The sequence below is a fragment of the Hordeum vulgare genome, chromosome 5H (genome assembly GCF_904849725.1).
Source record: "Hordeum vulgare subsp. vulgare chromosome 5H, MorexV3_pseudomolecules_assembly, whole genome shotgun sequence".
NCBI classification, from domain to species: Eukaryota; Viridiplantae; Streptophyta; class Magnoliopsida; order Poales; family Poaceae; genus Hordeum; species Hordeum vulgare.
This window is the reverse complement of record NC_058522.1, coordinates 457,366,887-457,393,066: the sequence shown is the minus strand read 5'-3', so window position 1 is coordinate 457,393,066 and position 26,180 is coordinate 457,366,887. Positions and strand designations below refer to the sequence as shown.

The window sequence follows — 26,180 nt, the reverse complement described above, 5'->3', positions numbered from 1 at the left end:
TCCAACGTCACATAAGGTAGTTCTTACCTAGTTTCCTTTAATGGAGCAAGGTATAGTGGGCACTCCGGGATCACCAAGTTTCTTAGGAGTTCCACCTTTGAAAGTGTAATTGGCAAGCATGGTGGAGATCTCAAGATCTGGTATATTCCGTTTATTGGTCACGATATCTTTCATGTACTTGGCATATGGAGATATTTTGAGCATATCAATTAGCCACATCTGCAGAAAGATGGGTCTTATCATTTCAATGAAGCGCTCAAAATCCTCATCATCCTTTTTCTTGGATGGCTTAGGAGGAAAGGGCATAGGTCTCTGAACCCATGGCTCCCTTTCTTTACCATGCTTCCTAGCAGTGAAGTCATTCTTATCGTATCTCTTAGGTTGATGGTTATCAGGATTAACCGTAGGTTCAATCTCCACATCCTTATCATTTCTAGGTTGAGCATTATTATGAACATCGCTGTCCATATTGTCACCAGGTTCATGTTCATCACCAAATTGTGTTTCTGCATCAGACATAGAAATATCATTTGGTTCTTCAGGTGTGACAGTATTTGGTGAACTGACATGTAGGTTTCTATCATCCTTCTTCATCTTCCTAGGATGACTGGGTGTATCAGCATTAATTCCTTGAGAATCTTGATAAATTCTCTTAGGATGGCCTTCAGGATACAAAGGTTCCCGAGTCATTTTGCCTCCTCTAGTAATGACTCTGACAGAGTTGTCATTTAATTCATTGAGCAAGTCATTCTGAGCTTTAAGTACTTGTTCTACCTGAGTAGTAATCATAGAGGCATGTTTACTCAGAAGCTTCAGATCATTGACATTTCTGTCTACACAAGTACTTGAAGGACTAAGCATACGAGTACTTTGTTCCAATTGTCTGCTAACGTAATCATTGAAACTCTGTTGTTTGGCAACAAAGTTGTCAAATTCATCAAAGCATAGGCTAGCAAGTTTGTCAAAAGGAATATCACTCTTATCAAACCTACGCGGACAATTTACTTCTACTACCTGTAACAGATTATCGAGACCATGGATCTCTTCGATAGGTGGTAGATTTTTGACATCTTCAGATCTAATGCCTTTCTCTTGCATAGATTTCTTGGCTTCTTGCATATCTTCAGGACTAAGGAATAGAATACCTCTTTTCTTCGGAGTTGGCTTAGGAGGTGGTTCGGGAATAGTCCAAGCATTATCGTCGATCAAGATATTATTTAGTAGAATCTCAGCTTGTTCTATAGTTCGTTCCCTAAAAACACAACCGGCACAACTATCTAGGTGGTCTCTAGAAGCATCGGTAAGTCCGTTATAGAAGATATCAAGTATCTCGTTCTTCTTAAGAGGGTTATCAGGCAAAGCATTCCGTAGCTGGATGAGCCTCCCCCAAGCTTGTGGGAGACTCTCTTCTTTGAATTGAGCAAAGTTGTATATTTCCTACAAGGCAGCTTGCTTCTTATGGGCAGGGAAATATTTCTCGCAGAAGTAATAGACCATATCCTGGGGACTACTCACACATCCAGGACCAAGAGAAGTGAACCAGGCTTTAGCGTCATCCTTTAGAGAGAAAGGAAACAGCTTAAGGATATAGTAGTAGAGGATCTTCTCCTCATTAGTGCAAAGGGTGGCTATATCATGTAGTTTGGTAAGATGGGCTACGACCGTCTCAGACTCATAACCGTGGACAGGATCAGATTCGACTAGAGAGATTACCTCAGGGTCGACAGAGAATTCATAATCCTCATCGGTAATAAAGATAGGTGAAGTGGCAAACTTCGGGTCGTATTTCATCCTAGCTTTCGGAGATTTTTCCTTCCACTTGAGAAGTAATTTCTCAGCATCATAGGCATCCTTACACTCAAGAAAATCCTCAGCTATCTCTCCCTCCATAACATAACCCTCGGGTATATCAGGCAATTCATATCTAGGAGAGCTAGATCTAGCAGGAGCAAAAGCAGGTTCTCTCTCAATAGTATCGGCAGTTTCAGAAGCATCACGAGCATTGGCAATAACTCTAGCAATATGAGCATCAAGGAATACCCCTAGTGGCATATCAGGCAAAGTAGTATCTCTAGCAGTATCAAGCATAGCATCATCTGGCAAAATAGCATCTCTAGCATCATCAGGCAAAGCAGTATCAAACATAGCATCATTTGGCAAAATAGCATCTCTAGCATCATCAGGCAAAGCAGTATCAAGCATACCATCTCTAGCAGTATCAGGCATAACATCTCTAGCAGTATCAGGCATAGCATCTCTAGCAGTATCAGACATAGCATCTCTAGCAGTATCAGGCATAGTAGCATCATAAGCATCATCAAGCACATGCGACATATCAAGATTTCTAGCAGGAGGTGGTGTCGCAAACTTACTCATAACTGAAGGTGAATCAAGTACAGAGCTAGATGGCAATTCCTTACCTCCCCTCGTAGTTGAGGGCAAGACTTTGGTTCGTGGATCTTTCAGATTCTTCATAGTGATTAGCAGATATAAATCCCAAGTGAATCAGAGAATATAGCTATCCTTCCCCGGCAACGGCGCCAGAAAAATGTTGTTGACGTGCAACTATTCCTGACTTGATGCCTCCACGACAACGGAGCCAGAAAAGAGTTGCTTCCGGTTGCTCAACAATTAGAAATTGTCTTGCAATAGCCCACCAGCGCGTGGGATCGCGGCCGTTTTCGAGGGTAGAGTATTCAACCCAAATTTGTTGGTTCGCACGACGGGAAGTGAAAGAATACTCTCAAGTATTAGCAGCTGAATGTGTCAGATTCAACCACACCTGAAATATTAGTATCTGCAAAGCAAAGTATGAGTAGCAAAGTAGTATGATAGCAACGGTGCTAGGAAAGATCTGGTGACAAGGCAGACTATTCTTAACGGTTGTATTCAATGGCGCCAGAAAAGTATTGTAGAAGGTAGCAGTAGTGTAACAAGTAACAACAGTGGCAAGGAACGGCAGTAGTGACAGCAGTAGCAAGTAGCAACAGTAGCAAATAACAGCAGCAGCAAGTAACAATAGCAGCAATAGTAGTAACAGCAGCAGAAACAGTAGTAACGGCAGAGCAAGTAACAAAGGCAGTGGGACAAACTCGTAGGCAATGGATCGGTGATTTGTTGGATGACATTCATTATGCAACAGTTATAACACGGAGAGATATGTGGCTAGCTCCCGTTCGTCAATGTGATGTAGGCATGCATTCCGTGTGTAGTCATACGGGCTTAGGGAAAAGAACTTGCATGACATCTATTGTCCATCCCTCCCGTGGCAGCGGGGTCCAAATGGATACTAGGGGATATTAAGGTTCTCCTTTTAAAAAAGAACCGGACCAACGCATTAGCAGTTGGTGAACACATGAACTCCTCAAACTATGGTCATCACCGGGAGTGGTTCCGGTTATTGTCACTCCGGGGTTGCCGGATCATAACACATAGTAGGTAACTACAACTTGCAAGATCGGATCTAAAACACACATATATTGGTGACAATATAATAATTTCAGATCTGAAATGATGGCACTCGGGCCCTAGTGACAAGCATTAAGCATGGCAAAGTAGTAGCAACATCAATCTCAGAAACATAGTGGATACTAGGGATCAATCCCCGTCAAAACTAACTCGATTACATGATAGATCTCATCCTACTCATCACCGCCCAGCGAGCCTATGAATAGATTACTCGTGAACGATGAAGAGCTTCATGGAATTGGAGAGGATAGAAGGTTGATGATGACGATGGCGACGATCTCCTTGATCCGGAGCCCAAAACGGACTCCAGATCTGCCCTCCAGATGAAGAATAGGATGTGGTGGCGCCTCCGTGTCGCAAACGCGATGAAATCTTCTCTCTTGATTTTTTTCGGGACGAAAGGGAATATATAGAGCTGAGTTTGGGGGCGGCAGAGCCACGTGGCCCCACAAGCCCTGACGCTGCGGCCTAGGGGGGTGGCCGCGGCCACAGGGCTTGTGGCTCACTGGCTCACCCCCTCCGGTGGATCTTTGCGCAAGTATTTTTCATATTTTCCAGAAATATTCTCCGTAAATTTTTAGGACGTTCCGAGAACTTTCATTTGTGCACAAAAACAACACCATGGCAATTCTGCTGAAAATAGCATTAGTCCGGGTTAGTTCCATTCAAATCATGCAAGTTTGAGTCCAAAACAAGGGCAAAAGAGTTTGGAAAAGTAGATACGATGGAGACGTATCATGGCATGCGGCGGATATCATTATTTTCTCACCTTCACTGACGATTTGAGTTGATATGGTTATGTCTACTTGATGAAGCACAAGTCTGAAACATTTGAAAAGTTCAAACAATTTCAGAGTGAAGTCGAATATCATCGTAACAAGAGCATCAAGTTCCTACGGTCTGATCGTGGGGGTGAATATCTGAGTTTCGAGTTTGGTGCTCACTTAAGACAATGTGGAATTATTTCACACTTGACACCGCCTCGAACACCACAACGTAATGCCGTGTCCGAACGTCGTAATCATACTTTTTAGAGATGGTGCGATCTATGATGTCTCTTACCGATTTGCCGTTATCGTTTTGGGGTTATGCATTAGAAACAGCTGCATTCACTTTAAATAGGGCACCATCAAAATCCGTTGAGACGACACCATATGAACTGTGGTATGGCAAAAGACCAAAGTTGTCATTTCTTAAAGTTTGTGGATGTGATGCTTATGTCAAAAAGCTTCAGCCTGAAAAGCTGGAACCCAAAGCGGAAAAGTGCGTCTTCATAGGTTACCCAAAAGAGACAGTTGGGTATACCTTCTATCTCAAATTCGAGGGCAAAGTGTTTGTTGCTAAAAATGGAGCTTTTCTCGAGAAGGAGTTTCTCTCGAGAGAATTGAGTGGGAGGAAGATAGAACTTGATGAGGTTCTCAAACCTCTCATCCCTTTGGATGGTGGCACAGGGCAAGGGGAAACCCGTGTCGTTGCGACACCGGTTGAGGAGGAAGTTAATGATGATGATCAGGAAACTCCGGATCAAGTTCCTGTCGGACCTCGTAGGTCGACGAGACCGCGTACTACTCCAGAGTGGTACGGTAATCCCATCTAATCAATTATGTTGTTGGACAACAATGAGCCTCGAATAATGAAGAAGCAATGGTGAGCCCGGATTCCAACAAATGGCTGGAGGCCATGAAGTCCGAGATAGGATCAATGTATGAAAACAAAGTGTGAACTTTGGAAGTACTACCTGAAGGCCGCAAGGCTATTCAGAACAAATGTATCTTTAAGAAGAAGACGGACGCTGACGGTAATGTGACCGTTTATAAAGCTCGACTTGTGGCAAAGGGTTTTTCACAAGTTCAAGGAATTGACTATGATGAGACATTCTCACCTGTAGCGATGCTTAAGTCCGTCCGAATCATGTTAGCAATAGCTGCATTTTTCGATTATGAAATCTGGCAGATGGATGTCAAAAAGGCGTTCTTTAATGGTTTCCTTAAGGAAGAGTTGTATATGATGCAACCCGAAGGTTTTGTCGATCCTAAAAATATTAACAAAGTGTGCAAACTCCAGCGATCCATTTATGGACTGGTGCAAGCATCTCGGAGTTGGAATAAACGCTTTGATGAGGTGATCAAAGCATTTGGGTTTATACAAGTGGTTGGAGAATCTTGTATTTACAAGAAAGTGAGTGGGAGCTCTGTGGCGTTTCTAATATTATATGTGGATGACATATTGCTGATTGGAAGCAACATGGAGCTTTTGGAGAGCATAAAATGTTACTTGAATAAAAGATTCTCTATGAAGGACCTAGGAGAAGCTGCTTACGTTCTAGGCATTAAGATCTATAGGGATAGATCGAAACGCCTGATAGGACTTTCACAAAGCACATACCTTGATAAAGTTTTGAAGAACTTCAAAATGGATCAGTCCAAGAAAGGGTTCTTGCCAGTATTACAAGGTATAAAATTGAGTAAGACTCAGTGCCCAGCAACCGAGGAAGATAGAAAGACAATGAGTTCCGTCCCCTATGCTTCAGCCATAGGTTCTATCATGTATGCAATGTTGTGCACTAGACCGGACGTTAGCCTAGCCATAAGTATGGCAGGCAGGTTCCAGAGTAATCCAGGAGTGGATCACTGGACGGCGGTCAAGAATATCCTGAAGTATCTGAAAAGGACTAAGGAGATGTTTCTCGTATATGGAGGTGACAAAGAGCTCGCCGTAAAACGTTACGTCGATGCAAGCTTTGACATAGATCCGGACGACTCTAAGTCGCAGACCGGATACGTATTTATTCTTAATGGGGGTGCAGTAAGCTGGTGCAGTTCCAAGCAAAGCGCCGTAGCTGATTCTACATCTGAAGCGGAGTACATGGCTACCTCGGAGGCAACTAAGGAGGGTGTCTAGATGAAGCAGTTCATGACGGATCTTGGAGTGGTGCCGAGCGCACTGAATCCAATAACCCTGTTTTGTGACAACACGGGTGTCATTGCCTTAGCAAAGGAACCACAGTTTCACAAGAAGACCAGACACATCAAACGACGCTTCAATCGCGGAGTCGAGGAGGAGGACGTGAATATCTGCAAAGTGCACACGGATCTGAATGTGGCAGACTAAACCTCTTCCACGGGCAAAGCATGATCAACACCAGAACTATATGGGTGTTAGATTTATTACAATGTAATTCGCATGGCGATGTGAGGGCTAGATTATAGACTCTAGTGCAAGTGGGAGACTGTTGGAATTATGCCCTAGAGGCAATGATAAATAAGTTATTATTATAATTCCTGTATCAAGATAATCGTTTATTATCCATGCTATAATTGTGTTGAATGAAAGACTTAGATACATGTGTGCATGCATAGACAAAACAATGTCCCTAGCAAGCCTCTAGTTGGCTAGCTAGTTGATCAAGGATAGTCAAGGTCTTCTGACTGTGTACAAGGTGTTGTTGCTTGATAACTGGGTCACATCATTGGGTGAATCATGTGATGGACTAGACCCAAACTAATGAACGTAGCATGTTGATCGTGTCATTTTGTTGCTACTGTTTTCTACATGTCAAGTATTTATTCCTATGACCATGAGATCATATAACTCACTGACACCGGAGGAATGCCTTGTGTGTATAAAACGTCACAACGTAACTGGGTGACTATAAAGATGCTCTACAGGTATCTCCGAGGGTGTCTCTTGAGTTAGTATGGATCAAGACTGGGATTTGTCACTCCTTGTGACGGAGAGGTATCTCGGGGCCCACTCGGTAATACAACATCACACACAAGCCTTGCAAGCAATGTGACTTAGTGTAAGTCACGGGATCTTGTATTACGGAACGAGTAAAGAGACTTGACGGTAAACGAGATTGAAATAGGTATGCGGATAGCGATGATCGAATCTCGGGCAAGTAACATACCGAAGGACAAAGGGAATGACATACAGGATTATATGAATCCTTGGTACTGAGGTTCAACCGATAAGATCTTCGGAGAATATGTAGGATCCAATATGGGCATCCAGGTCCTGTTATTGGATATTGACCGAGGAGTCTCTCGGGTCATGTCTACATAGTTCTCGAACCCGCAGGGTGTGCACACTTAAGGTTCGACGATGTTTTATGCATATTTGAGTTATATGGTTGGTTACCGAATGTTGTTCGGAGTCTTGGATGAGATCACGGACGTTACGAGGGTTTCCGGAATGGTCCGGAGAGGAAGATTGATATATATGATGACCTCATTTGATTACCGGAAAGTTTTCGGCATTGCCGGGAATGTACCGGGAGTGACGAATGGGTTCCGGGTGTTCACCAGGGGGGGGGCAGCCCACCCGGGGGAAGCCCATAGGCCTTAGGGGTTCCGCACCAGCCCTTAGTGGGCTGGTGGGACATCCCAAGAGGCCCTATGCGCAGGAGAAGAAAAAATCAAAGAAAAAAGAAAAAAAAGGGGGAAGTGGGAAGGAAGGGAAGGACTCCACCTTCCAATCCTAGTTGGACTAGGATTAGAGGAGGATCCCTCCTCCCGCCCTTCGGACGACCCCTTGGGGCTTCCTTGAGCCTCAAGGCAAGGTCCCTCCCCTCCCTCCTATATATACTGAGGTATTAGGGCTGATTTGAGACAACTTTGCCACGGCAACCCGGCCACATACCTCCACGGTTTTTCCTCTAGATCGCGTTTCTGCGGAGCTCGGGTGGAGCCCTGGTGAGATAAGATCATCACCAACCTCCGAAGCGCCATCACGCCGCCGGAGAACTCATCTACCTCTCCGTCTCTCTTGCTAGATCAAGAAGGCCGAGATCATCGTCGAGTTGTACGTGTGCTGATCGCGGAGGTGCCGTCCGTTCAGCACTAGATCGGAGCGGATCGTGGGACGGATAGCGGTACGGTTCGTGGACGGTTCGCGGGGTGGATCGAGGGATGTGAGGACGTTCCACTACATCAACCGTGTTTCTTAACGCTTCTTGCTGTGCGATCTACAAGGGTACGTAGATCGGAAATCCCCTCTCGTAGATGGACATCACCATGATAGGTCTTCGTGCGCGTAGAATTTTTTTTGTTTCCCATGCGACGTTCCCCAACACTCTCCTATTCCCTTCGCATCTCTAGTTCTTTCACACATACATGTACGCACAGAATCACTTGGATCTCATAGTTTGAATTCATTTGCAGACTACTTGCAGATACATCTGGACTCACCCGAAGCCAGTTCATGTTTTCTTAATGTTGCGAATCTAATTCCTAAGCCAAAGGCAATGGCCAAGGATCAAGCACGCAAGAATGGTGGGAGATAATTACATCGAAATACAACTCAAGACCTTCCACGTGAACTATATGAAAAATATAAGTCTTATTCTGAGAAGAACTACCAGCAACACAAAAATCGGGTCGAGTGGATCCAAAGATATTGGGCAGAGGAATGGTTCTTTTACCGGGTTGTCACAAGATCAAAACAGGCAGAATAGGTTTTCAAGTCTTTGCTCAAATATTTTGAATATAAATATGGGTTGAAAATCTTATGTATGGAAAATATATGTCCTCTGAGTATCTCCAAATTTTCTAATATTTTTCTAAGGAAGAAAAGTAAATTTCCATATAGGAATATCATTTCTCGCCTCATAAATAGACATGCAGATAAAATAGGAATATAATTTATAAAATAATTATTTTATGGTTTTGGAGAGTTAAAATAGTTTTAAAACCAGATCTCCAACTTTGGGTAAGAGAAATCCCTTGCTATTAAGGACTTGTAGTGCAACCCAAAGCAGGGTTTGAAATAGTTAGAAATAAGAAAAATTGTTACCACTCAATAAAGCATACAAGCATACAATGACAACCATGGCACTCACAACATTGGTTTTTGAAATGTTTTAATAAACTCAGATTTTTGAAATTACAGTGAAAGTGAATTGAAAACAGAGTATGACAACTTCACTTCAAGAGCACTTCTATGCATAACTATCTACGTATTAAGTTCATTACGAACGAAGTAATGCTTGGAGTAAGATCACATGATGTAGACAAAGTAAACTCAACCAATATGAATAAACCCCATCATTTTTACCCCTAGTAGAAGCAACACAAAGAAGCAACTTTCCCCTTCTATCACTAGGATATAGAATCTCACCATGTTGAACCTACTAAAACACACCTATCTCACCGAAGAAATATCAATCTAGTTGGACAAACTATTTCAATTGATCGAAGAGAATTACGAAGCTACCATAACCATGAACATAAGAATCATATTATATATCACAGGAGACTCAAATATTTATCATGAATAGTCTTAACATAAACCCACAATTCATATTGCAACAAGCGCACCGTACAAAAGAGAGAGATATGACATCTAGGTAGTGTTATGTACCCATAGGTTTGTGGTGAATTACTCACACGTCATCATGAGGGCAGCAAGGTTGATGAAGAAACCCTCCATGATTGATCTCCCTCTAGCACAGTGTCGGAACGGAGCTCTGGATGACCACCCATCGGAACAGAGACTTGCGGCGTAAAAAGTGTTTTGAGTCCTCCTTTAGAGTTTTTAGGGTAAATAGGTATTTGCAAGCCAGAGAGCGGGGTCGGGAGAGCCACAAGGCATCAAGATGCCCCCAGGGCGCACCCTTATCGCTTGTGCAGGCCTCGTGTGCCTCCCGGGCTTCTTCCGATGCTCTACGGTCTTGTTTTGGTCCAGAAAACATTCACAAAAAGTTTCAGGTCAATTGGGCTTCCTTTGGTAGTGGAACGTGAAAAGTGGAAAACCACGCAGAAAACAACAAGTGGCACTAGGCACTGGGTCAATAAGTTAGTGCTAAAAAATAATATAAATCGGTACATAAGTGCCTAAAAAGTGTTCTAAATGATAACAGAATAGCATGGAACAATAAAAAATTATAAATATGTTGGAGACATATCATGGTCCATGAAACTTGTAAACGGTTTTGTAAGACATTAACCATGTTGGCTCTGGAGGATGATTTTCGAGAAGATGGATTCACCAGAAACTTCAATTTCTGCGCTCCTCCTCCCTCCACGGAGAAGTGGCTTAAAACCTCCTATCTCGAAGACAGCGACTACTCTTCATCATCTTAGACCGTTCATGCCACTCTCACAGATGACGAAGCTGAAAACATCACTTATTTTGCGAGCTCTTGATCAACGCAATGACAGTGCAACATGTCCATCCACACCACCCTTCGACGACCCCGTTGCACCTTCGTCTTTGACTCAAGCTGGGGATGTGTACTGCCTCATTCTCTTTCCCCCTTTTGGTCATGCGATGATAAAGGGAGAGGAGCATTGGGATTGATAGTCTTCAAATGGGTCAATGGGCTGGTGATACGTCTCCGTCGTATCTACTTTTCTGAACTCTTTTGCCCTTGTTTTGGACTCTAATTTGCATGATTTGAATGGAACTAACCCAGACAAACGCTGTTTTTAGCAGAATTGCCATGGTGTTGTTTTTGTGCAGAAATAAAAGTTCTCGGAATGACCTGAAAATTTATAAAGAATTTTTCTGGAATTAATGAAAAATACTAGCGCAAGAATCAGTGGGAGAGGTGGAGCCGTGAGCCCACAAGCCCACCAGGCGCGGGCCCCCCTGGCCACGCCTGGCAGGCTTGGGGGGCCCACAACGCTCCACCGCCTCTCAATCCAGCTCTATTTAGCCTCTTTTGTCCGGAAAAAAAATCAGGGAGAAGGATTCATCGCGTTTTATGATACGGAGGCGCCGCTACCTCCTGTTCTTCCTCTGGAGGGCAGATCTAGAGTCCGTTCTGGGCTCCGGAGAGGGGAGATCGTCGCCATCGTCATCATCAACCTTCCTCCATCGCCAATTCCATGATGCTCTTCACCGTTCGTGAGTAATCTCATCGTAGGCTTGCTGGACGGTGATGGGTTGGATGAGATCTATCATGTAATCGAGTTAGTTTTGACGGGGATTGATCCCTAGTATCCACTATATTCTGAGATTGATGTTGCTACTACTTTGCCATGCTTAATGCTTGTCACTAGGGCCCGAGTGCCATGATTTCAGATCTGAACCTATTATGTTGTCGCCAATATATGTGTGTTTTAGATACTATCTTGCAAGTTGTAGTCACCTACTATGTGTTATGACCCGGCAACCCCGGAGTGACAATAGCCGGAACCACTCCCGGAGATGATCATAGTATGAGGAGTTCATGTATTCACCAAGTGTTAATGCATTGGTCCGGTTCTTTATTAAAAGGAGAACCTCAATATCCCGTAGTTTCCATTAGGACCCCGCTGCCACGGGAGGGATGGACAATATATAGATGTCATGCAAGTTCTTTTCCCTAAGCACGTATGACTACATACGGAATACATGCCTACGATAGATTGACGAATGGGACCTAGTTACTTATCTCTCCGTGTTATAGCTGTTACATGATGAATAGCATCCGGCATAATCATCCATCACCGATCCAATGTCTACGAGTTTTTCCTACTGGTCCTTGCTACGTTACTTTGCCGCTACTGCTGTCACTGCTGCTGCTGTTACTCTGTTGCTATTGCTGTTACTTTGCTGCTACTGGTTACTGTTGCTACTGTTGTTATCATACTACCTTGCTACTGATACTTTGCTGCAGACACTAAATCTTTCAGGTGTGGTTGAATTGACAACTCAACTGCTAATACTTGAGAATATTCTTTCGCTTCCCCTTGAGTCGAATCAATAAATTTGGGTTGAATACTCTACCCTCGAAAATTGTTGCGATCCCCTATACTTGTGGGTTATCAGCTGGGATGTTGCTTTTTTGTTAAGTTTACAACTCCCATTTTTGAACATTTGCTATTTTGGGATGTAAAACTTAAGTCCTAATGGACGTCTCCATATTTCGTTGTTTATTATACTTTTTGCGCCCTACCAAAATCTCTATCTTATGCGCCCGAAGTCATACGGCAAATGCCTATTTTTCACTATGCATTTCGTTATCTTCAAAGTATTCATAAAATGCATTGTGACTAGGTTCCAAGATATAGGTGGAGAACTCCACAATTAAAATATGCATGTGTTTTTGCATTCAAAGCAAAATCTACATAACCACATCTTCAGGGGGAGTTCTCTATATTTTCCGACCATAATCTCCAAGTCTTTGTCTTCAAATATTTTATCCCCGTTGATAACTTCAACAAGTTTGTCATCATATACCAAAAAGGGGGAGATTGTAAGTGCGTCTAGTGCCACCCCTTGTTGGTTTTGGAGTATTGAAGACAAACACGTTTGAGGGACTAATGTCTTTGTGTGAGTTCACAGGATATCACAAATAGAAGTCCGTGGAGATCCCATTTAACCGTTGAACCCCTAAATATGTGTGAAGTCATTGATAATGGTTGAAGCCATTGGTGTTACACGAAGATAATCACTTGAAGGTTATGAAATGCGAATATGCAGTCTTTTGGTTGTTTTGTTCTTCTTTCCTCAGTTATAGGAACCACCGTACTGTTAAGTGGGGTCAAAGTGATCGAAGTCAGAAGTTGTTGTGATGCTCAACCCATATACCTATGTCTTCAAGTGAATACAATGAGAGGAAATCTCTTCCAGAGTTGGTTGAGTCAACATTGCTTGTAGCCCAAGTAATGTTGCTGCGTGAGTCTTTGAAATATGACTTTTGCGACACATGTTGGTTGTCCATTGACCTAGGGTCATTTCAGTCATATCATGTCAGGTTGCATGTTGGCTATAAATAGCCCACCCCTCCACCATAAGTTGGCAGCTTCTTAGAGAAAGATACGGTTGTTCTCATTTTGGAGCAACCCACCTCGAAGAAATTGAGAGAGATCTACCCCGCGAGGATAAATCCAAACACCTAGAGCCAGAGTGTTTGTGCATCACCGAATTCATTCTGTTCTAAGAGAACTGAAGACTTGTTACTATTGAAGATTGTGATTTTACAGATGGTTTGGCGTCATGGTCTAGAGCATCCAAGAGTTATTGTGGATTGCCAGGTGACCGAGTTTGTACGGGTTTCGGAAGTCTACCCTGGAGCCTTACCTAAGTGATTGGGCGAGGTCTAAGTCACCTTGGCTCAATGGGAACAAGGTGAAGATGAGGTCTTCTGGTTTTAATCTCAGCCTCTCTAACCAAACATACAGTTGTCACAACAACTAGAACTGGTCCAACAGATCTCAAGTCTTCGTCAAGCTACTTGTTCTATCTTTCCACTCCTTTACATACTACTTAGTACTGTGAAGCCATTGCTTGCCTGTTCTGAAAGTGAAGACATTCATCTGATCTCCGTTTGTCTTCGTACTACTTTAGTTTATTTTTGATACACTTATGTTTGGATGATGACCATGCCATACTTGTGTGAATGTATTCATCTTACTGCAAGCCATGCCTAGATCCTTGACTCTTACCCCTATCTGATCCTGAATCGTTTCCGCTCACTTCGAAGACATTTATTGTTTCAAAGATTTTCATAAAATCGCCTATTCACCCCCTCTCGTCGATAACTAGCACTTTCAGTTTTGTTACTAGTAAGTTCAAGGATATCTAGCATGTTAAGATTCGTCTCAAAGTTAAACTTATTATGTGGTAAGCCATGAGGCGTAGGCTGCCTAATCGAGACCAAATTCGTAAGGGAAATTGCCCGGGTTCTCAATTTTATGCGCTCTATAGAAATACTGAAGACTCAAATCATATTATCTTGAGATGCGGTTTAGCCTCCTTGCTTTGGAGTTGCATCTTGTTGTGGTTGGATGTTCAGTAGGACCCGATTTTCTTTGTCGAGGTGCACCCTCTTATGGGTTTCCTTTTGAAAAAATAGGTGTCTTTTTAGTTAGTCTTTTCCAAAATGTGCTTAATCCTTTGGACTACTAGAAACAAATTTATCATTGAGCATTTTTTTTAAAGCCAGCTAAACGCCTATTCAAACTTATGTTTGTTACATGATTGAAAATCCTTGACTAAGGAGATCGACAAGATGGCGACTGAGGTGATCATCTCTAATGTTAGAGTTACGATGATGTCCATCTCCTACATGTATCATGTTCTAGTATCCTAGGTGATCTCCCTCTTGGTGTCATCTATCCTCTTTGGTCGTAGGCAACACTACGGGAATCTGGAAATTTGTCATCACACACTAACAGACGACAAAGGCCCATATACAGACAGAAAAGATTTTGTCCTCATCAAGCAGACGACAAATCTTGACGGCATTATATGAATGGACAAAGAGGTACTTTGTCGTCAGCTTTCCAGCGGGCACACGACAACGTTGCCATCAGCCTATTCGATCATTGCCGTCAGCCAATTCCATTTTTATCGTCATCCTCGAACCCATAGACGATAAAGAAATATTATCTATACCTAATAATAAAGCGGCTATTGCTTCCGTCGAAAAACCCACCGCGATATTTTTATAAAAAAGCCCCTGTAATTTTTGTTATTCAACCCGCGCTCCATCATTTATCTGCAAGGCAAAAGGAAAAATCGATTCGCAACAAAAATTATACCCGTACACATCGTCTCCTCCCGTCGACCCTGGGCCACCCTAGCCTGTACCCAGGCCGCCACCACACCACTCGCCGCCGCGGCCGACCTCAACCGCCACCGCTGCCGATCTCAACCGACCCGCCTCCGCGGCCGTACCTCTCCCCGCTCACTGCCCCCTTGCGGCGCTCGAGCGCATCGCATTGACCCTGGTCCACCTTGGCATGTGCCCAGACCGCTGCCACACCACTTGCCGCCGCGGACGACCTCAACCACCACTGTTGTCGATCTCAACCCACCCGCCTCCGCGGTCGTACCTCTGCCCGCTTGCTGCCCCCGTTTCGGCGCTCGAGCACAGCTTCTGGATCAAATCAACGCGACAGCTACAATGAGTGGGGATGATGCGTCTGCTCGATGCAGAACGGCGGCGGCGCGCGGATAAGGCGCGGCGGAGCGAAGTACTTGGAGGTGGAGGCGGGCCTCCATGGCTCACACGGGGAACTCCGAGGTTATGGCGCGGCAACGGCGACTCCTTATGGCCAGATAGAGGCGTCTAACCCTTGCTCCCCTCATCGTATCCCCTCCTCCGGCAGGAACTCATCATCTAGTGAGATCCCCTCCCCATGTCTCCAACCGTGTGCCAAGCACCGGCAAGAATTTTTGTTTTGTGGGGATTTGTTTGCTGATGAATGAATGTATTGAATGTAAGATTGTATTGTTGTAGAGACACAGAATGGAACACCACCTTCAATTTGTCATCTGATCCCACATTCTCTACCCCATGAGTGAAATAAGATAACAGTCCATTGATCAATACACGTAGCCTCTTTGTTTTGCTTTGCTTGTCCCGCTCAATTTCTCTTAACAATGGACGGGTTAATTTCTCAACAAAATAGGATAAGACTGACTACATTAGTTAGTTAACTTATTATTTTAATAAATCAAAATGATTATAAAAAGATGTAAAACGTGTGGTATTTTTTTTCTCCCGTTACAACGCACGGGCCCTTTTGCTAGTTTTAATAATACCTATATCAAAAATGCATATATTGGACACCCTAAGGAACGCACGCGGTGAAATAAACACATCCGATCAAGGAAATGTATGATCCAGAACTGCTTAAGTGCTTATTCATATGCAGTGGTTACACTTTACATTTGCCGTTTGCGTTTTTTTTATTATAGACGGGAAAGAGCATACTTCTGCATTTTATATTTCAGACGACAAAGTATGCGCTTTGTCGTTTATGATAAAAAATACAGATGGCAAAGATCTTTGCCGTGTGTATTTGTTTTTGCACACGATAAATAAGCTTTTTGCCGTGTGTGTTTTTATTGGCAGAAGACAAAGTTTATTTTGGTGTCAGTTTTTATTTATCGTCCGTTGATGACTGCAAATACTTTCTTTGCCGTCTTGCCCGACGATAAGCTCACAGCAAAGACGTCCTCTAACAACAAATTAGTTGTTTTCCGTAGTGTAATGGGAATATGTGTGGTATTGTTGTATTATTGCTGCTCTCACAATCTTAAAATTGTTAAGTGCATGTGCTTTGCTGAGGTGGATTCTTATCTATTTGTTCGAACCTTGTTTAGTGTTTGATAGCTTTATTTATGAAGTAAGATATATGTCTTTTATTAAAAAATAAAAATAAAAAATGGGATTGTCAAATTTTAGTCGATCCAGATTTAGTTAAGTCTTAATAGATGCTATTTTCATGAGATTTCACCTGAAGATGGGTGTAATTTATTTATTTTATGTTCTCTCACTTGACTAAGAGTTGATTAAGGTCCTGTTCGAAGTTTCTCCGCTTCGGGACTCTGCTTCCGAAGCCCCGACGGAGCAATTCGTGGAGCGGTTGCACATGTATTGTATAGATTTTCAAATTCAAATTTTAAGGAGCTGTTGGATTAGAATCCTAAATCTCAGGGGTTGATGCTCCTTTTTGGGAAACCCATCGTGTAGCTCAGTACCTGTCCGTATTAATAGCCGTAACAAAACATTGGTCATTTTATTAGCCAATCCTAAATCCTACGAGTACATGCTCTTATTTGATGCATGCGCGCGCTACCATAAATGACGCCTCTCCTTTTTTGATACACACATACAGGTCGGTCGAATGCATCAGCACTGCGCCGGAGCGAACGACAGGGTCTCCGCCTCCAAATCGTAGAGCACGCGCATGTCCTGCTGCACGAAGTTGCCGATCGTGGCGCCCGAGTCCCCGGAGTCGGCCAGGAGGATGCACAAGCTCCCCCTCCTCGGGTCGTCCAGGACGTAGTTCCGGCGCGGCAGTTCGAGGTCCGCGCCTTGGAAGTGGAACGCCATCCTCGGCACCGACACCACCGTCGCCGCCGACGCGCGCCTCCCGCCTGCGGCCATCGGCGTCGCGAAGCAGACGCCGTCGTCCGGGCTGCTGCTGCTCGTGAACGGCAGCCTCAGCTGCGCGCGGAACGCCCTCAGTACCTCGGTGAGCACCGCCGCCGGGAACAGCGTGAGCGCCGTGCCGGAGTCGACGATCACCCCTCCGGAGCCATCGGGCCTCAGAGCGAACGCCGAGAGCGGTATTCGCAGCCGCCTCGTGCCGACCGTCACCCCGGTGAACGGGACGTAGTAGAAGGTCGGGTTCTGGCGGCTCTGCAAGAGCCTCGTGGTCTGGACTTGGCCGGTGGCGGCGTCGTCGCCCTCGAAGACGCCGTCGGACAGGGACCCGAACATGAGGGTGCTCTTCCTGGTGCTTGTGTAGGGCGTGAGGCAGTAGGAGAAGCGCCGGATCGACAACTGAGACACGAGCGAGAGCGGGTCCCGCCCGAAGCCGACGATGCCGGAGCCGTTGTTGAGGCTGCCGACATTCATGGTGCCGCAGCCGAACCCAAGCGGCACGCTGAGCTTCTCTCCGGACGACGACGCGAAGGTGAAGCGCTCGGTGGCGTAGACGCCGAGCGTGGTCGTCCCGTCGCCGTAGTTGTAGCGGTAGGTGCAGGTGTCCGGCCTCTGGCAGCTGTGGTGCAGGATGTCGTTGCAGAGCTGGCCAGAGCACCGCATGGGCACGTACGACGACGACGCGGCCGGAGCGAACAGCGGGTCCGGCTGCGCGAGGCAGCTCGCGCACGGCGCGCACTGCGTCCAGATGAGGTCGCTGCCGGTGTCCAGCAGCGCGGACACGGGCTGCGGCGGCGTGCCGATGGCGAGGTCGATGAGGTACTCGAGGTCGCCGGACGGGCGGACCGGCACGCCAGGCTGCTGGTGCTGCTCCCCCTGCTGCGCGCTCTTGCCGGGGACGCGCCCGCTGCCGCTCCTCGCCACGGAGAGCGCCGCCGCCCTCGCCTTGCTGCGCTGCATGGCGCGCCTGATCAGCTCGCGCCTGGACATCTGCTTCCCGGCGTCCACGTGCGTCAGGTGGAGCCGGACGTCCCCGGCGAAGGCGTCGGCCGTGTCCGGCGACGTCGAAGCGTAGAGCGACGCGGCGAGGAGCAACGGCACCGCCAGCGCCACCAATGCCTGCTTCATGGTGCCCTCCGCGATCAAGCCAGCTCCCGGACGAATTGGTATCTCAAGTTTGCGCGGCAAGGCGTCGCATATATATCCACGCACGCACGAACGAACCGATTTATTCCTGCACCGCTCGGACGCAAACACGCATCGAAAGCAACCTTGCCGGGGCCAAGACGATGATGCTCCATGCGGCTTTACAAAATTCGCTTCTCAAATCTCAATGGTGGACGAAGCACCAAAGTAGGGGAATGCTCTTGGCCCCGCCCGGGGAGTCACCGATCGACCGCTGGGTGTGTGGAGCCGAGCGAGAGAGAGTTTGGCGACCTGCACCTCATCGACCGCAGGCACCACTAGATCACGGCTAAAATTCTTGATGTGACCACCGAACTTAGAGGGGAATTCTGCATTGCATAGATAAGGCTACCGGTGCGAGGAGCTCGGGCCCTTGCGGTTGCGGTGCGCGCCGCCGGATTCCTGCAGGAGATGGAGCAGATATTCGATGCCCGGATCTAATTCCAACCTAAAATCTAGGCAGTACGCAAGAAATCCGATGTGTACAAGTTGGTGTGTCACCAAGGCTTTCCGACCGTCTGGGGCCGGACACCACTTGCTGTGATGGTGCATTAAGAGCATGGTTAATAGTATAGCCAACTGCTGGCTATAAGTCATCTTATAGTTCACCTTATAGCTAGCTTGTACAATAGTTAGCTACAAAAGAGTACTACTTTTATCATATATGGCTCACCTTTCATTCTCACAAAACACCTAGGAGCACGTGCTAGAGCTGGCTTTTCACGAAGAGCCCGTTTCCCTTCTCTCTCATCTTCTCTCTCATCCAACTCAAAAAATATAGTATTTTAATTCTTACAGCCTGCTGACTGTACCTTATTGTACTTGCTCTTATGCTTGGCTTGCGGCCTGCTGAACTACGGCACTAAACAAAGCACATATGTGGGCATGGATAGTACAGGACGCCGCCCCGGTTCCATCAGCTCGCCACGGAATGAATTATGCCTTGCCCTTGCCATAATGGAGCGTTGGCTCATGTGATGTTGATGCAAGTTGACTGGATATGTTCTGGATGGCAACACAGAAAACACATAGTCTGTGCGGTACACGACCGCATAGATCAAGGATGAACCCGGCCATCAGCATCAGCTAGCTATCATCTTCCCACAACTTTCAGCTTATTAATCCATCCAAGTGATCTATCCTATGTGTGACCTTCACACAACTTTCTGGTTAATGCTGGTTGGTGGAGACTTCCACTCCCCGGCGTCGCCAGCGTTTGGCCCCCCTCCCTCACCACTATCCCTTCGTATCGCCGCTGTTGAAGGCGAAGTCGTGCCGAGCTCAGAGATGGTGGCGGAGGGTGGCTTCGTCTCGATTGTGCCAAACCCCTACCCCTCAGATCCGATTTGGCGCACCGCGGGCAGCTCCTCCAACTGTTGCGTCCTGTCCGGTCCGGCGTAGCGGCGCGGCCATCCGCCTTTGACAACGCCTCCTCTGAGTTGGGGCAGCGACTTCTGCGTGTGTTTGCGCACGGTGGTTCTCATAGCCTATAAGTGTAGGGGGTCAAAACAGTCTTCACGGGTAGTATTACATCCTTATTTGTTCATTCGGCACAATGGAAGTCAAAGAATATTTATTGGTCTTATCAGTTGAGTTGCCAATTCAACCATACCTAAGGTATATCTATATAGCAAAAGTTTTGGTAGCATGGTAAAATAGTAGTAGTAACGGTAACGGTAACAACAACAGTTTTGTAGTGATTGTAACAATAGCAACAATAATGGTAACTTGGCAAATTCAGTATATTAAAAGTGTAGGCATTGGATCGGTGGTGGATAATGATTTATATGGCATTCATCATGTAACAGTTACACATTAGAATGACACTGAATTAGCTCCAATTCATCAATATAATGTAGGCATGTATTTTGTATATAGTCATACATGGTTATAATAAGAACTTGAATGACATTTTTTGTCCCACCCTTCCGTGGCAGTGTGGTCCATAAGGAAACTAAGGGATATTAGGACCTCCTTTTAATAGAGAACCGAAACAAAGCATTAACACATAGTGAATACATGAACTTCTCAAACTACGACAATCACCGGAAATAATCCCAATTATTGTCATCTTGGGGTATGCGGATCATGACAGGTAATAGGTACATACAACTTGCAAGATAGGATCCAAAACACTCTCATATTCATAGAAACATAATAGGTTGACATCTGAAATCATGGCAAATGGGCCCTACTGACAAGCATTAAGCATATAAAAGTCATAGCAACATGAATCTCGGAACATAGTGGATACTAGGGATCAAGCCCTCTCAAAATATCTCGATTAAATGATAAATGTCATCTAATCCCATCAACATTCAGCAAGCCTACAAAGGAATTAGTCACTCCCAGCGGTGAGAATCATGATGGTGTTGATGGAGAAGGGTTGGTGATAACGACGACGATGAATCCCCCTCTCCAGAGCCCCAAACGGACTCCATACCAGCAATCCCGAGCAAGAACATGAGGTGGTGGCGGCTCCGTCTTGTAAAATGCGATGAAAACTTCTCTCATATTTTTCTCTGGAATTAAGAATTTATAGGGCTGGAATTAGGGTTGGAGGAGCCACGAGGTGGTCCCAAGCCAACAGGGCGCGCCAAGGGGGTTTGCGTCATGTTGGCTTGGCCCCAACATGTGGCCCCCTCTGGTGGGTCTTCACTCCAATAATTTTTATATCTTCTAGAAAAAATCCACAAGAAGTTTCATCCTATTTCGAAAACTTCTATTTCTGCACAAAAACAACATCGTGGCAGTTCTCGTGAAAACAACGTTAGTCTGGCTTAGTTTCATTCAAATCATGCAAATAGAAGTCCAAAACAAGAGCAAAAGTATTTGAAAAAGTAGATATGTTTGGGAGGTATCAGGTTCCTCTTGTTAGACGGTTGTAGATTCATGGGGGATTTTTGTCGGCACCTCTCCGGTCACGGTGGTGAGGAACCTGCGTTCTCCATCGTCCATGTCTTGACGACGTCCCTTGCGAGTGTAGTTTTTGGCCTCGGTGCTCGGGTTGTTGCGCCCCCTCCAGCTTCTTCAGCTTGTTGGCGTTCAGGCGACTCCTCCTCTGGCAGCTCATAACTGAGTTCCCTTCTGATTATTGGCTAGTTAGTGGCAACCGTCGCCATCCCCGTCCTTGTCACCTCTCTACCGCCACTGCTTCCCCAACCACATCCACGTACATGCCACGTTGGTTCCAGAGCTCCCGTTTGCGACAATGACAAGCGCAACCCCAACTCCCCCCTTCTGAGGGGGCAGTCAACCGTCATGTTGACTTCCTAATCTTCTAATCCTGATCTGGTGGTTGTGGAATTAGTCAAACTCGGGCTATGTGAAATCTATACTCATCTTGCCGAAGCTGGCAGGGGCGGCACTCGTGGTTGTCGTTTCTCTTCCTGGAGGCGCTGCCATGGCCTTTATCTGTGCCCCTCCTCGAGCATTGGAGGAAACCCTAAGCTCGGTTATTCGGATTGGATGACAGTAGCGTCACAACATTGTTCCCTTCTTGAAGGCACCATCTTGATCACTCGTGACTTCCCTCGTCTTGGCTTTGGAGATGTTCGACGTCGTCGTGGTCCAACCTGACTCTCTAGTTTTAGGCTTGGTGGGTTTAGTTGTGTTTTATACCCCTATGTGGGTTGATCAGCCCTTCCATCACTACTTCGAGTTTCATGCCCATGCCTTCTTGTGTTCATGGCATGCATTGTACCTCTATTTTACTTATTCTCTTTTCTACTATTGATGAAAAGATACACAAACTTTGTGTATTCGTGCGAAATCTTCGAGCTTAAGGTTCGAAAAGAAGGAACCCCCCCTATTTCATCGTTGAACTTTCGAGAATATTTACTTCCCATCCTAGAAATTTCTTTTGGTCCAAGTTGAACCCGAACTCTCCAAATGGTTCGCCAACGCGGTTCATGATTTTGTGCTGATGTGAACACAATCCGTCTAAAATCATATAAAATTCAGAGAGTTGTGTTACTGAACTATTATGTGAAATTAAGATTATTTTTGGAGTCAAAAAATATTTAGGGTGAAAAGTGAACTTTATATAAAGTTAAAGGATGGAGAATAGACTTTCTTTGTTTCGAAAAGGGTCACAAATTTAAAGCGGAGTAGATAAATAGAAGCGGGACTGAGGCAGAGGTCGTCTAGGAGGTAGTTGACTGGAAAAAAACATGTTTGATCTAGTAGTATTTTTCTTAACCTTTAGATGTAAAGCGAACAACTAGATTTCTATCTTCCAACTCCTGCAAAACACTGTTTATCGTCTTCCCCACAATCTCCATGATTTGAACCGCCCATGACATATCCTAAACCACCTTCCTCCAATTAGATGCGACCCAAACCAATGTACAATAAAATAGGCGCGTTTTTGTGAGGAAGTTACCCAATTCAGGCCGAAAAGGTTATGTAATGTGGTTTATAACATTATTGTCAAAATGGCGGCGACTGGACTGAATGTTTTCCTTCGAGTGATTATTAGCCCGAATCAAAGCGCATTTGTGCATGGTATAGTAATCATGTATATGTTTTAGTGGCTTATGAGTGCTTCCATAAAATAAAAAATAAAAGAGAGGGAAAAGAGGGTTTGTGCGCCATCAAACTTGAAATGCACAAGGCCTATGGTTGTGTAGAGTTGTCTTTCTCGAAGCAGCATATGTTGAAACTTAGCTTCCGGGAGAATTGGACCAATTTTAATATGCAATGTGTATCCATTATTGAATACCAAGTTTGGTTTAATGCGGAAATAAGTGAAAGTTTCAAGCCTTCGAGAGGTTTATGACAACGAGATCCTTTATCCCCTTATCCTTTTTGTTATGAACAGAGGGTTTGACTGCCCTCTTGACACATGCAAAGGAAAATGATAATATTTTGGGAGTGCAGGTTTGCAGATACGCTCGTTGTGTCATCAATCTTCTTTTTGCGTACGAGTCCTTAATCCTCATGGAAGTTAATATTCATAGTGTTGAAACTTCGAAGTCGGTATTGGACTCTTATTGTGCCAGAAAATGGTGAGTGTTGACAAATCTAGCATGTTTTTAGTACCAATACTGGTGTCAAAATTAGAGAAAGTGTGCACCACTTTGAATATCATGGCTGACGCACTCAATGATAAGTATTTAGGATTGCCGCAAATATGGGCTTGGATAATTTTTATAGTTTTCAGTATCTGATTGATCAGATTGTTGAGAAAATTAGTGGTTGTAAGGAGAAGTTATTACCCGATGGAGGGAACAAAATTCTCCTCAAGTCGGTAGCCTATGCATTGTCGGTCTTTAAATCCCAAAATAGATGTTAAAGGAATTATCGATGTGATGTCATATTTCTGGTGGGGCGAGGAAAACCAAAATAGGATGCATTGGATGGTTTGGTGGAAATTGTGTGTCCCAAAGAATCTGGGAGGGATGGATTTCGTGATATACACTACTTCAGTTTTGCAATATTAGCAAAGCAGGCTTGACGCCTCATTGAGAACCCCGAATCCTTATGTGCCACCATTGAGAGCTAAATATTTTCCTCATGGTGACTTGCTGAACTCAAAGTTTAAAAAAGGGCAGTGATTCACTTGGCAAAGTATATGGATCGCATCAATACCCTAAATCATGGTTATATATGGAGAGTAGGGGATGGTCGAAATATTAATATTTGGAATAATGTGTGGGTTCCAAATTGCATTGATAGGAAAGTTATTACCTCGAAAGGGATTAATTTATTATCCAATGTGGATCTTATTGGTCGAGTCTCTCATAAATGGAATGAAGATTTTGGTCAAACCTATTTATGAGATCTTGTTAGATGGTCCTGGAATATTAATCCCTTTCGAAAGTCTTATGGACCATTCTGGTTAGATGGTCTTGGAATTCTTACTTCTATTGTGAGACAAAGATTTGTCCAATTTGGGCCTTCTCAATGCTCGGGAGATGATCGCCATTGTGGCCTTGTATTTTTGGTGGGTAAGGTGTAAGTTGGTTTTTGAAGGGGTAGTTTAAGATCCTTATCATGTTACCATGGGGATTCGCGCTATTATCATAAACTATGTTACGCATCATATCGAAAGGACACTATGAGAAAACAGGGGTGGATCTTCTCCCCTAGGGTTTTTGTTAAACTTAAAGCCGATGCTTCTTTTGATCAAGACTTGCTTATTGGTATGACCAGGGAGATTTTGAGGGATTATAAAGGAAACTTCATCGCTGGAGGGAATAAAAAATTGACGACTGTGCGTATGTCCTGATAGTCAAAGCTTTGGTGCTCAGATTTGATCTAGCCCTTGTGCAAATGATAGGATGATATCGTCTCGTTACTAATTCTCACAACTTGAAGGTCGTTGAAACAATAAAGATGAGTAGTCATTATTCGGCGGTGGTGGCAGCGATTTTTGACGATTGCTATCATCTTATTTGTGATTTTACTATAGCTAGGCTTAAACATTGTAGTAGCTACGTGATGACCCACAAGTATAGGGGATCAATCGTAGTCCTTTCAATAAGTAAGAGTGTCGAACCCAACGAGGAGCAGAAGGATCTGACAAGTGGTTATCAGCAAGGAAATATCTGCAAACACTGAAATTGTCGGTAACAAGTGATTGTGTGGTGAGATGATTCGTAGCAAGCAACAAGTAACAAAAGTAGAAACGATGCAGCAAAGTGGCCCAATCCCTTTTGTAGCAAGGGACAAGCCTGGACAAAGTCTTATAGGAGGAAAAACGCTCCCGAGGACACACGGGAATTTCTGTCATGCTAGTTTCATCATGTTCATATGATTCGCGTTTGTTAGTTTAATAGTTTGATATGTGGGTGGACCGGCGCTTGGGTACTGCCCTTACTTGGACAAGCATCCCACTTATGATTAACCCCTCTCACAAGCATCCGCTACTACAAAAGAAGAATTAAGACAAAGTCTAACCATAGCATTAAACTAGTGGATCCAAATCAGCCCCTTACGAAGCAACACATAAACTAGGGTTTAAGCTTTTGTCACTCTAGCAACCCATCATCTACTTACTACTTCCCCATGCCTTCCTCTAGGCCCAAATAATGGTGAAGTGTTATGTAGTCGACGTTCACATAACACCACTAGAGGAAAAACAACATACAACATATCAAATTACCGAACGAATTCCAAGTTCACATGACTACTATTAGCATGACTTATCCCATGTCCTGAGGAACAAAAGTAACTACTCACAAAGCATAATCATATTCATGACCAGACAGGTAATGAATAGCATCAAGGATCTGAACATAAACTCTTCCACCAAGTAATCCAACTAGCATCAACTACAAAGAGTAATCAACACTACTAGCAACTTTACAATTACCAATCGGAGTCGCGAGACATAGAATTGTTACAAGTAATGAACTAGGGTTTGGAGATGAGATGGTGCTGATGAAGATGTTGATGGTGACGAGTCCCCTCCGATGAGAGGAGTGTTGGTGATGACGATGGCGATGATTTCCCCCTCCGGGAGGGAAGTTTCCCCGGCAGGATCATCCTGCCGGAGCTCTAGATTGGTTCTGCTCAAGTTCCGTCTCGTGGCGGCAGCGAAACCACGAAAAAGCTCCTCCCCGATTTTTTCCTGGACGAAACCCTCCATATAGCAAAAGAGGGGGGCCAGTGGGCTAGTGGGCTGCCCACAAGCCCCCATGGCGCGGCCTGGGGGGGTGGCCGCGCCGTGCAGGCTTGTGGGTACCCCCTGGTG

The 26,180-nt window shown here is 44.9% G+C and overlaps 1 protein-coding gene across 1 annotated transcript; it reads right to left on the bottom strand.

Annotated features, from left to right (window-relative positions):
- Positions 1–16,906: 16,906 nt before the first annotated feature.
- LOC123396686 (aspartic proteinase nepenthesin-2-like) lies at positions 16,907–18,996 on the bottom strand. The gene has a single exon (XM_045091549.1). It carries the CDS (start codon positions 18,422–18,424, stop codon positions 17,039–17,041), a length of 1,386 nt encoding a protein of 461 aa, XP_044947484.1. The 5' UTR covers positions 18,425–18,996; the 3' UTR covers positions 16,907–17,038.
- Between the last annotated feature and the right edge of the window lie 7,184 nt (positions 18,997–26,180).